The following is a 13,271-nucleotide window of genomic DNA, read 5'->3' as shown; positions in this document are numbered from 1 at the left end:
TAAAATTTGAATAAGTTACAGCTTTCTAAAAAGTTCTAATTCTTACTAATGCCTTTGGACCATAGGTAGCGCCATTAAAGATAACGTATCTCGATTCTTGATTCACAAACTGGAAAGTTTGTGGACTGGAGTCAGAAATGAGGAAATGATACAAATACAAATCATGCAGTATTAGAAGGCTCTTGGGAGGGAAAGTTGGCGATCAACAGCTGTCCAGCACCTCCAGTCCTGGATGGTTGTAGATCTATTTTAATCTCCTTAATAAGTCCTATAGCTATGCAAGTGAGTGCATTTTGATAACTGCTGTGCCTAATTTGTAACAATTACTGTCAACCTTCAGTTAAGAGACTGTTCATTCCACACTGGCCCAGAAAAGAGTGAAATGTATGACTCGTGTGCATAATTTTATTCACATCGTATTTCATACTGATTATGTATTGATGACATTGATTCATTTACTCTTTACAGCGCCACTTGCATGGATATTAAATCTTATTGACCACAGATGAATTTTAATTTCAGATTGGTGATAGATTTTTCCATCAGCTCTGATAGTATGTTTGACTTTTTCATCATTAACCCAGGCAATCACATAGCACTGAGTTATTGCATTGAAACAAAAAGTGCACACTTCACTTGGTAATTCTTTATGGATTTACAATAGGAACTTCATTAATGTCTGTTGTAGGCATCACAAAAAACAACATTTATCTGCAAATAGGAATTCAGCAAGCTTCAAAAGTCTCAGGAAAAAATATTAGGCTTCTTTGTCTTCTGTAATGCATTTTCTTAATGCCGTGTGTAGGGAAAAAGGACTAATATTTGAAAACTTTAAGCTACTTAAAATTAGACTGCTATATTTTCATGCTTTTTTTTTTGTTTATCGTTTTCTCTTACCCAGCTTTATGGGATTTATGGGATGATTTCAAATGTATTGTCCATTTCTTTATTAGGTAAATGTTAATTGCATCAAAATATGCACACTTTTCCTTTTATAGTTTACTTATGTGGGAAGCTACGTAGAATACTATTTTAAGAATAGGAGTCAAATTTTTTGTTGCAAATTCACCAACCATTGATGAGTCATTTCAAGCTTCTTTAAGAAGTGCCGATACATATAAATACTTACGGATTTGTGTGGTTTCATTTGTAATTAAGTGGATCTGTTGGGCAGAACTGAGGGCAATAAGTGGGTATCATAAATTGTTTTTTGAGATACCTGTTTCAATTTAGAGGAAAAGCCACTTGTAGTTACACACGGTAACCAAAAAAAAGAGAAGAAAAATGTATAGGAATAAAATGGTTGATCTCTTACCCGCCTGCTCCATGATAAAAAGGGTTTTCCCACAAAATGTATCTTAAGTTTGTGCTGGTTTTACACCATTTGTTTCCCTGACTTAGCAAAGCATAAAAAAATGACCGGTACAGTTCACCACCGTGCATGGTGAGAACTGGGGGATGTAGAGACGAGATGGGAAATTTGTAGCCAGGCTGTGCAGCACGACTGCATACGGCCACAGCAGTGTGAGCTCCGGACTAAGCCCAGAGACACGGAGAAAGTACGGGCAGGGTCTCACGGCAGCATCTTACTGATAAGTGTAGGATGACGTAGGTCGAGAGGTGTTAGGGAGGAAAACAGGAGACAAGGCTGGTTTACGTGTTTACAAGATTTCACGTATCGTGCCTTTCATAGGAGTCTTCCGTTTTTTGCACCTTTTTCAGGATGGGAGACGTAGGGTGTTCATTTGGGAACACAGGATATATTAGGCAAAGAATAAGAACCTACTAGTGTGTATTTTCTTAACATTGGAAGCCAAAAGGAGACAGGTGGCCTTCAAAAATTAATAGCTCTTAAAAGGCATGAGGAAATACAACTTAAGGATATGTTCTTGTCAGACATGGATGAGAAGCTGTGTTTGGGGCGGGGGTGATGTTAATTATGAACATTTCCCTGTTGGCCTAAATGTCTCACATTTTTGCCCTTGGTGCACGGCTCACCATGAGCACAGTCAATTCACAAGGTAGTTTTTGTAAATAAAGGTTTTGGACAAGCTGAACGTGGTCCAGAGAGATATTAATGAGAGGGCAGGGGGAGCGGGGAATGAAAACACACTTCCTAGTGGAACGCTAACTGCTTCTTGGACCTGGAGAACGCTTTAAAATTATTTTCCTGAAACCCTGTGGCGTTTCTTTTCTGGAGGAGATGAGATGGGGAGAAATGACAAATAGTTCCATTTTATTATTTTCTTCTTGCTCGTTCTCCATATTTTTGGTGGGGAAAATTGGACATTAATTTTGGCCGTTTTCCTTCTGTTCGCAGAACCAATTACATTTTTAGTGCATGATGCATAATGAATAGACCCGAGCGTCCTCTGGCTGAGAAGTAATGAGTTGATTATTTGTATATCCGTCCTTTAAAGGCAGCTAATTGTATGGAAAGTAGAGGCCCCCATCATCTGGCCCCTTTCAACTTTTATTCTCCTGAATCTTGTTCCCAGTGCCTGGGATGCACAGTTCAGTTGTTGTTTTACATCGTTGGCTTGTGTATATTCCGAGAAAAATAATTTTCAGCTTTTAAATCATAGTCTTTGGGCTGAAATCTCAGAGCACTGTTGTTCAAGGATCTACAAAATGTTATAGCCTCTCTCTTTCGTCTGAGGAGACTTGGCTTCCCTCAGGAGAATATTGCCTTGTAGAGAGTTACGTAAATACAATCAAAAATTGTGTCTAATTTTTTTTTTTCGGTGAATTTTTGCCTGCTCTGGAATTCTTCCTTCCACTCAGAGGTGATGGTTCCATCTAGAATAATCTGTGCTTTTCAGCCAAATAAGAGATCCCATCTCTTTGGTCGGAGGAAGATTTAGCTAGTGTTTTAGTTTACACATCACTTCGCAGTTCCCCCGTAGTTACATAATTGGTGTGGTGTGTGTGTCCATCGTAGAGGACATTCGATGCTCATTTATTAAATATGCTTGCTGGCTGCTGCCGCATCTTTGTTCTGGACAGACAAATTACCTTTCTCACACTGAGCCTCCACTCTGGGGAATTAAGCCTCCACCACTTTAATTAGCTTGGAAGTGGGGGGTTGCAGCTCCTAATAGACTTCAGGCTTTTAGTAAGTTAGGGGAAGGGTGAAATGCGAACTTTCTGGGAAGCTCAAAATGTCATTTAAAACCCATAAAAACCTAATATATATTATTCCATTTTGGTAATTGCAAACAGATTGTATTCGATGACTGTGCGAATTATCATTTCTAACTTAGACATTAAAGTTAGACTTCCATTGAACTACGTTCTTTAATTGAGCACAAGTCATTAACACGTTACATATGTTTGATTCGTATATTTAAAATATTTATGTAATAGTAAGTGGTATAGCAGATAGGAAGGACTAAGTGAAAAGTCCGGATATCTGTGTGTGGGTAGACACACGTATATACACACATACCTTTAGGTAGAGATTGACACGGGTGAATGGACATCACATGGGGATATTAGAATGATCATGATAACTGCCAATATTTGCTTAGCTTTTATTAAGTGCCAGGCACTATTGAATGTACTCCCCATGTGTTACGTAATCCTTATAACAGTTTTATTGTCCCCCCTTTAAGGAAAAGGAAACTGAGACACAGACAGTTAAGTAACTTGCCAAAGGTTACCCATATGAGAGTGTTAACCCAAAACTTCCTGGGGAGGAACCTGGCTCCGACGTGCCTGTAGATACCAGTACGAGGCAAGACGTTACGATTCATTCTTTTTCAGAAGGAGACTTGCTTTTCACAGTTAAGCAATTCATGGTAGAACGCGACACCAGAAACTTTCTGAAAGTCCATTTATTGTCTCATTTTCTCTGCTAGTAAAAGTGCAGAAAATGTTATGCTTTAGTTCTTCACTGCCGGAGTAAGTAGCGTAGAAAGCCTCCATCAGGCCACAGTTGGAAAGTAATCTAATAAAAGAAGATGAGTGAACGTGGGGAAGACGAAAGCAGTCATGTTTGAGTTTAATCTCTCTCAAATTTAGCATTTTAGCTAAGATGCCCATTTTTATTTCTTGCAGGTCTGCTAAAAGGTCAGAGTAATGCAGAATGCGTGCCTTCATCTCAGATTTTGTTCATCACAGGTGGATCCCATGTGTCTTCAGTAGACAAGTCACCTTTGTAGCTAGCACCAGTGCCAGCTCCATGCCATTGCACCTTCTTTAGTCTTGATCGCTCTTCCCGCATTTATTGGTGTATTAAAATGACTGAATATGAACATTAAGGACTCCATGAACCTGGGCTAATGGGAGACTGTAGAGAAAATGAAAAAAGATCCACCGGAGGACATCTTTGGGGGGGGGAGGGAGCTTGGGAGGAGGGAAATGACTAATGAAGCTAATTAAAAGAAGCATTCAAATCTGCTTTCTACCCTCATTAACAATTAGCAGGGCACTGGCCAGAGTTTGTACCCTGTGTTTTACCTTAACAACATTCTATTTGCTCTTTGTATATTTAAGTGTTGTAAGGAAATGTGTTTCAATCAAAACTGAACATGAGATAAAGGAAAGAGATGTGGCTTTTGTGATATTCTATCACAAACACTTTTATTGTATCTCTGTAAAATACAATGTATGTATGCATGTAAGTGTTTTCGTCCTAATGTTGCTACGCCCATGGCAAAGGGAAAAAAAAGAATGAAAAAAAAATCGGGAAAATAAAAATCAGGCTCATAGCAGCTACTGTGTAGAAATTTCCCCCCCCCTACTTCTAATTTGCTGAATGAAGAAAAAAAATCTTTTATTTGTGATATTTTCAGAGACATTTGCTCTAGTATGGTGTATTTAAATAATAAAAACTTAAAAGAAAAAATATCCGATGGAGTTTGGGTTTAAGAATTGCTTCTTTTCTGTATTTTGGAATAATTTAGTTTTTTTTTTGTTTGTTTCACACCAAGCTCACTTTAAATCTCAGGGGTCGAGGGAGGTGGTGCATATATTTCTTTAGCTCTGAGCCAATAAGATATTCGTCAAATTACTTAACTATGCCATTTTGGGCAGAGGTACAAAGCCGTGTTTTTAATGGAGTCCTTTTTTGTAAGTTCAGCATATTCTGTTAGCAGCTCGTCATTACACTTCTGTATCACAGGGGGTCTTTTGTGTTTATGTACATACATTTGTTGGATTCTTCAGCGATTTCCTTAATCCTTTTTTCTCAGTAGGAAAGGGTGTTGGTGGAAGGCACGTTAAAGAATGTGGGTGGTGTAACCGTCTAGTCCCCTTCCCAAGTTTGTAGCTTTTGAAGAAAATTGCATTTCTAACCCATCCCTGTCGGGTTTGGAAGCTGCGCTGGTTGTGAGGAACCTGGAGGTCTTTGTCGCCCTCGTGGGTGGGTGAAGTGGCCATTTCCTGCCCAGCTTTTAGATTCGTGCGGTCTGCAGCATGATTTGTTTATTTTGTTTGCACTCCTGTCCTGACTGCCTCTCCATATGTTCGGGGGAGGGCTTGGATTACACTGAGGAGTAGTCCTGAGATACTCAGTCACTCGTTCTGGGCAGCACCGTCCCCCCCACCCCGCCCCACTCCGAGGTGTCCTGCGGGGAGCACGTGTGCACCAAGGATGCAGTGGCCCAGGGCCAGTCCCTGGAGGAGGAAACCTCACAGGCTGCCCCACAGGCTTGTGTGTGAGCCAATCTCAGCTGCGTCCTCCATCACAGGTGAATAACGCCAGGGTGTGTGTTCATAATGCTCCTTTCTGTTTTCTTTCTAAAAATGGCACTGATTTTATTTTCTCTTGTCTCAGGAAAGCTCCGGAGACAGGGCCACCCTCTCTCTGAGAGTAGGACTAGTTTATGTAGAGAGGTCTAACTCGGCACATCTCAACTAGCAGTCAGCTTCCCTCTGGGATCTCCTGTTTTCAGAGATTTCCAGGACAGGGAAACATCAGTTGCTCAAACTGAAAACCTCTTATAAACCTCTTGTAGGAGAATTGAAAGTTAAAGTGAGTAGTTTTATTAGAGCTTTATAAAAAGAAAATGCAGGAAAAATAATGAACAAATTACATAAATAACTGTATCTCTTTCAGTTGGATCCTTGGGGAATTTCTAGGAACTGGTTCTGGTTCTTACTTTTTTTTTTTTTTTCCCTTTAAGGTACTTGAAGGGAATGTGGACTCTTCAGGATAGCAAAGGGGAAATGTGTTAATAGGACTGCAAGCATCTTCTATAATTCTTCTTGGCATAAGCACTCATGTCCCATATAGTGTAGACATTCAAAGGAGATAGTTAATAACTTTGAGTCAGTAATACAGTGTGGCATTTAGTGATGTGGAGGGTAAGGTCATTAAAGACTTTAAATGAACTATTATATGGCTGGTTCCTCAAGCACCACTGTGTATTTAATAACGAGCTTCTAAAAGCATTTCTTAAGTTGCAGACCTATAAGATTACAAATGTCACTCATGTTAGTATAATCCACATGCAAGTGATGAAGCCTTCTCTTTGATGTGCTAAATTGGAGAAGGACTAATGGAGCTATGAATATACAATAGAACATATTTAAGTAGTAGTCTTGCTTTAGGTAAAACACTTCCTTGAAACCAGAGGCATTTCAAACAATAAAACCTGGCTCTAATGGGGATGCTCTGTGTGGATAGAAAGCTACTAAAAACACTCAGGTTTATTCTGATGTGAGCAGTGATTGTGTTCCTCCCCCAACCCCAACATTGCTGAGAGAGGAAAAGAAAAAAATCCGCGAGCTTGTTCACCTTTCATCGTTGCATTTGTGATGTTAGTGAGATGTACTGCTTCCTTTTGAAAGGACTTATTTGATACTAACCACGTCATAGAGCAAGATGGCCCCCGGCCCCTACTTGCAAGTGCAATTAAAAATAAAAGCAATGTTACAGAGCCCAGCTGAACTCCTGATTAAAAAAAAAAAGTTTATGATACATACAAATGTCTCAATCATGCAAATTGTCAATCTTGCTAATGAAACAATTTTGTAAAAAGATTGTCCTCTGAGAGGGTTTAATGTTTCTTACCTATCTGTCTAGTTAGATTTACACATCCCAAAAGGCAGAAGCGCCTGAACAAAGCTTTTCCAAACCAAATCGCTTGCCACAGGAAACTGTTTCCAGCTCTTCATGATTTATTAGGAAATAGTTTAACACAGAGTGTAGTGTCTTATAAAATGCGAAATGAGAAAACTGTCAGGCCGAAATGAAGCTTGTGAAATTGTCATCCTCTTAATATTAACTGTATTTAAATTCTTTTGCCCTTATTGGCACTGATATTTGAAACAACTAATAATCTAAAATGAAGCTCTTAAATGGCTTAAATGTCAATATAGGAAGAGTGTAATGTGCACTTCTATTTATGTAAAATATTTCTTAGGGCCAGTAAATTATATAACAAACAAAGCTCTAGCGAATCCAAGAGCTTTTTTATCAGGACATAAGAGTGAAGATTTTCCATGTAGCCTAAATAATTGTGTTTAAATTGAGAAGAGACTGTCCAAAGACTCCTTCAGCCAGGAATTATATCCTGGGTACTTGCAACCTATGACTCAATTGGAGTGGCCCTTAGAAACGCAGATCATTTACAAGTTGATGTTACTTGTCGCTTTGTTACTAAGATTCACCTATTGTCAGTCCAGCCAAGTCACAGAAATGCTTACTGCAGTTAAATGGCAATTTGTTTCCATGAAACTGCAATTAAAGTATTACCGAGCAGCCATTTTAGACTGGCGATGCTCTGAACGCATCTTAAACAGCCGGCGACTCCTACTTGCCGGGTCTGAGATCTGGCTAGCAGTAAAGTGGGTGTCTGGTTAAGAGGCTTCTGTAACCCTCTGCCCCCATCGTGAGCATGCCAAGACCTGTAACATGGCAGGGCTGATTTTTGGAAGCTGAACTTGCAACCTACCTCAAGTGAACACTATTTTCAGTGGAATGCTAAGTGCTTTCTACTGGTAGATATGCATGTGTTTCCTAGAGGGAACGTCTTCGAGTTCAGATTGATTCTGCTGAGAATGGACTGTAACTCGGAGGCCTCAGGCCAATAATGCAGGACGGGTCCTGACATGTTACAGCTGGGTCAACAGGGCCGTCCTCGCTCCTAAATCACAGCTAATAAAGCAGAGGATGAAAATCAGTTAATTCTGTTACAAGTTCTTTGACACTGGAACGTTGTTTAATGACTCTCCCTTAGAAGGACAAGGCTGAGTTGAGCCACCAAAATACCAATGTTAATGGTCCCTCTTCCCTCAGAAACAGGGCAGTGCAGCTTTCCTGGGTCTTGGCGTCACCGTCACCAAATCACAACCTGCAGGGAAAGAGAGGCTCTGAACTGAATTCTTCCTGCGGATCTAAAGTTCAGGATTTGTTGAGTGAGAAAGGTGGCGTGCAAAGGTTTTACGGAACATGCAAAAACCTCGAGCTCAGATCCTGAGAGGGGAAAGGATTTCAGAGGTGATGTTTTAAAATGCAGTTAGCGCTGAATTCTAACCAGTTTGGAAACCATCATTAGCTCATGAGAACAGAACAGGAGGTTATCTCACCTTCCTCCGGCCTAGAAAGTTCCCCCTCCGTTGAATCAAGAGGTTTCTGCCCTCGACTTTTTCAAAAACAATGTTCATAGGCAGCACATTTATTCGTAGGACTTCACCTTTGTGGTTTGAGCTGTAATTTTTTTTTTTCTTTTTAAGTAAGAGGACAACATTAAAGAGTTTCTTCCTGAATGAATTTTTCATTTTCGGTGAATTGAATGTTTTTAGAAACTGACAAGAGAAAATCTGAAGACAAGCTGAACTTACAAATGAAGATTAATTATGGAAGCTGGAAGGAAAATTGCGTACTTGGACTGCAGTGATGTTCCTTTTTCTTTATGTAAATATGGTTGGGCAGAGGTGGGTGTGTCTTCAAATCTGCACATTCCTCTGAGGCCTTGGATTCAATTTCTGTCATCTGTTATGGGACTCACACTTTCTATCAACCTTACATCTTTACATACAATGTTTAATGTAGTGACTTTACCTTGGAGTTGTATAATGTATTGTGAATGTTATATGTTAATGTTTACTATTAGCAAGTTCCTACACATACTATCTCATTCAGTTCTCTCAATAATCTTAATTATTGCTTCAGTGTTACAGATGAGGTCATGAAAGTTCAAGGAAATGACTTAAAAAATTTTTTTAGGTAGTTTTTCCAAGGCGAGAGGTAATTAGGTTTATTTATTTATTTTTAAAGGGAGGTACTGGGGATCAAACTTAGGAACTCATGCACGCTCTCAACCACTGAGCTGTTACCCACCCCAACCCCCAAGGTGACTTATTAATAAGCAGGACCAGGTGAATGGGTGGTCTCTGGGTGCAATGTGTAAGGGGGTGTCAAAAAGATCTGTAATCCAAATGATTAATGCAGTATCTTTAATAATAAAAATGCAAAAGCATCCATGATGAACAAAAGAATCACAATTTTAAATAAAGCAGGGTCAGCATTACTTGTCTTCAGGCTCCAACATTACTGGACACTGATATTAATGCCTGGAACTGTCAGTGCCCTGGCGTTTTGGTAGAATTGCCTTGTAAATTGCGAGACTGCGCGAGGCTGTAACAGTGATACACTTTATTCTGAGCTATAACTCGAGGTTTTTTCCTCGTTTAAAAAGTCACTACAGTAATTGCATTTTATCTTTATCCAACTTGGAATGCCACCTCATTTCAATTATCTGCATATTTTAGCCTCCCTCTAAAAGAAATGCCTTTTGAATTTTGACAAATCTCAAGTATTTTCATGATGAATAATTAAATATACTTGATAACAACCTTACCTGCAAGTTGTCGCTGAGGAAAAAGAGCAAGACTTTAAGGACCACACTGTTCCAGAAGGCAAAACGGACAACTAACTCAATCCCATACAAAGTAGCCAGTGGTGTGTTTACAACGTTTGACTGAGCTGTGGCTTGAGTCTGCCGATAAAGGGTCAATGAATTCAATTCAGTAACGTAAACATTTATAAGTATAAAAGAGGTGGTGTACACACAATAATTCTTATGGAAAATTTTTACATGTTGTAGCATGATGTGGAAAACAGACGTATCACGAAAGAACTAATATTCAGATTTGTTGTTTTAAAATAGGAGAGCACTGAAGCATTCAAATGGAACAGATTATACCTTTAATTACATCCAAACATGATTCTGAACTGATTTTTAAAATTTTGTTGGCTGTACTTCCTATTTTTCCCATTAATTGCTAGAATCCAAAAAGATACCAAATTTGTAAATAAATTGCTATAACACACTGTTTAATCCAAGCTGCCTTTATTACAAAAAGAAAAATAGTTAAGGAAACTTTCTATTCAATTTAATAAAACATTACTTTGATGTTGATGTAAAGGTTAAGCAAAAAGGGATTTTTTTTTTGGTTTTTTGGTTTTTTGGCTTGGATTCCTGATTGTAGTGGATTTTGGTGCCAAAGTACCAGTTCTCAAAGCCCATGATGTCTGTAGGGTATTTCATGGGGTATCTCAGCCCAATGACTCTTAGCAGGAGATCTTTTAATCTTTTATTCTGCTATGTGCAAAATGAGACTTCAGTTACCCAATATATGTTTTTTCCAAGACTAAATTACCTTTCTCATTGGATATGAATGGATATGCATCCATCCTCTTTAAATTGTAAGGACCTGAAAAAAATATGCATCAATCAACACAGTAGAGATTAAAAACTACAGAGTATCAATTGTAAAGACTGTGTAAATACTGTGGATTTGCTATGTGTTTATTATGACCAAAGTACGTAAAGTCAGCCCGGTAATGTCACTGAGGGGTAGGCAGGATTTGCACCAGGCGGTGGACGAGGCCGCAAGGCCCATGCATTCAACCACTGGGTTATACTGCTTTCTGTGGTTTGACCGAAAAGCATTATACATTCCAGGTGTTCTGCAAATGCCATCCCTCCCAGACTGGCATAACTGGTAACAAACAAGTGCCTGAATGGTGTTTATCAGCTTTATTTTTTTGGCAGGGGGTGGGAATAGGTGTTTATGGAATTTATAATAGATAAAATATTTTCTCTTTAAATTCTAGGCTCTGGAGAAATTTCTCTCATGAGAAAAAAAGGGAGTAGGGAGGATGGAAGGAACAATTGCCTAAATAAATCGCTCTTCGAGGGAGGACTGAGGGCCTGGATGGAGTCTCTCACTGCAGATGGGGACAAAGACGATAGGGGCTCCCCCCCAGAGCCCTCGCCACACACCCGATGGACTTGGCTTTGCTGGTCTGATTTCACTCCTGTTGACAGGAGGCTCTGCCGTTACCCATGCAGGATGCTGTCATTGTGCACGGTGGACCTCCAGCCAAGCTTCCCTGGGCTGCGAGCCCTAAGAGGCTGTGACATCAGGAGGTTTCAGACATTAGCAGCGTTGGCAGTTTTTAAAAGTTGATATGGTACGGCATTTGGTGACACTTCACAGGTGTGTCAGGGAGAGCAAAGGTGAAATGAAAATTGCAACAGGAAAAAAAGCAGACTCCGATGTCCTTGACGAAATCTGGGGTACCACTGGGGCCAGAAACAGCGCCTCTGGTTTGTTAAAGCCACAGCCATGAAAAATGTAATCCTTCCCTCTTCCGAGAGGGGAGTGGAGGCAGTGGGGGCCGGAAGAGATGGAGGGGGCAGGTCTGAGTTTTCTGATTTGCTCCTGAGTGATTCAGGCCGATAAATAAGCTTGATTTTCCAAGGACAGGCGATCCTAAATGGATTTCTGACACTGAAGCTTTTAGCTAGGTCTTTCTTCCTGGGGGTAGGTGTAATTCACAAAATGCCATCCGTTACCTCATGCTGTAGGCAATTGTTTTTTACCCTCTAAGTAGTAAAACATGTTTTAAAATTGAAGAAGGGGGAAAAAAAGATTCCGGCTGGCTTTGGTGCTCTCAAAAGCCAGACTGTCTTTGCTGTGGGCCAAGTGAAGGTATAGCTGAAATATTTTTCTCCCTAAGTTGTGTTTTATATATTGTTTTTAACTCGGGAGTTTGATTTCCAACAGGCCCACCAAAGGATTCTGCCTCTGGAATCCCCTTGTTTTGTATGCAGATGGCGTGTTAATGAACTCATTACTGTATATTTTATCCAGCTCTGGACAGATTTGTGACATTATTTTTCAAAACAAAATGGGGTTAAGCAGTTGGTTGGTTGAACCTGATGAGAACTGGGTGACTAAGTTAAAAACATTTTTTCCAAAACACTACCAACTTGCTCAGGGTCGGTGCTAAACTTCCTATAAAACTACCCCTCCATCGACTGCTCCCCTGCAAAAAGGTCCTTCGATTTCCCCATATTCCTAAAAACCTATTAAATGGTGTGCCTTCCGGAAGGTGCGTCATCCAATTCTGTTCTGAGACGAGGTGATTCTGGGCTTTCTTTTTGATTCCTTGGGTATCCGTGGGCATCCTGTGACTCTGTGTAACCTCTTTCAGCTTGGGTCTCTGCACCATCCAAGGGAGACACAGTGCTCACTGTTGTCCTAAGGGGAGTGCTATGAAGGTTAATGATGGAATATTTACCTTGCATGCTGTGCTCTGTGATTTTTAGGATGAAGGTGCCCATGCCTCCTCACCCTCCCCTTTTATTTTAAAGCATGTGATAAAGCCCGTGTTGCTCTGCCATGTGATTTAAGCACCAAACTGGGAGCCAGGAAACACTTGGAATTTAATTCTAGTCCTGAAGGGAAGTCAGACGGAACCTGTAATTAAATTTATCTTTCCAATCAAATATTAGCCATGGGCTAATCATCTAATCTCACTACCTTGTTCTGCCCATCTGTTAAATGGGAATTTACTAATCACAGGTATATCAGCCAATGCATTAGGTGAGTCATCAGAGGTAGAAGGGCTTTATATTCTGAGGATGTAAGTTTATTCTCTTGGATTGTAACCACTGAAACAGTGGAAATTATAATAACTTCTCTGATTTAAGGGTTAGTTGTTAAGTTTTTCAGTTTACTTTGAAAATTATTACAGCCGACTCCTGTCTGTCTGCTCTGATGGAGGGGATTTAGGATGGAGATTAACGCAAAACAATGGATAATATTCAAACAATTTATCTTTGGTTTAGAATGTGATATGTGATTTTTCCCCCATTTTTTAAAGTATGTTTTGAGCTGTTTTTGATTCACAGAAAAATGGAAGGGAAGATGCAGAGGTTTCCCACATATCCCCTGCCCCTACACATGCACAGGCTCCCCCACTATCAACAGCCCCCATCAAAGTGCTACATTTCCTTCAACTGTTGAAC

The 13,271-nt window shown here is 39.9% G+C and overlaps 1 protein-coding gene across 4 annotated transcripts in view; it reads left to right on the top strand.

The window, feature by feature from the left end:
* The window catches only part of LMO4 (LIM domain only 4), a 17,221-nt gene extending 12,370 nt beyond the window's left edge, over positions 1-4,851 (top strand). For all 4 annotated transcript variants that reach the window (XM_006205920.4, XM_072974032.1, XM_072974033.1 and 1 more), the window contains exon 5: positions 4,060-4,851. In XM_006205920.4, coding sequence (XP_006205982.1) covers positions 4,060-4,068 — 9 coding nt within the window. In that variant the 3' untranslated portion in view covers positions 4,069-4,851. The remainder of the gene's footprint in view (positions 1-4,059) is intronic.
* Positions 4,852-13,271: the final 8,420 nt, after the last annotated feature.

The sequence above is a fragment of the Vicugna pacos genome, chromosome 13, assembly GCF_048564905.1.
Source record: "Vicugna pacos chromosome 13, VicPac4, whole genome shotgun sequence".
In the NCBI taxonomy this organism is placed as follows: Eukaryota; Metazoa; Chordata; class Mammalia; order Artiodactyla; family Camelidae; genus Vicugna; species Vicugna pacos.
Note: the sequence above shows the minus strand (reverse complement) of the source record. Positions and strands in the feature narration are given on the sequence as shown.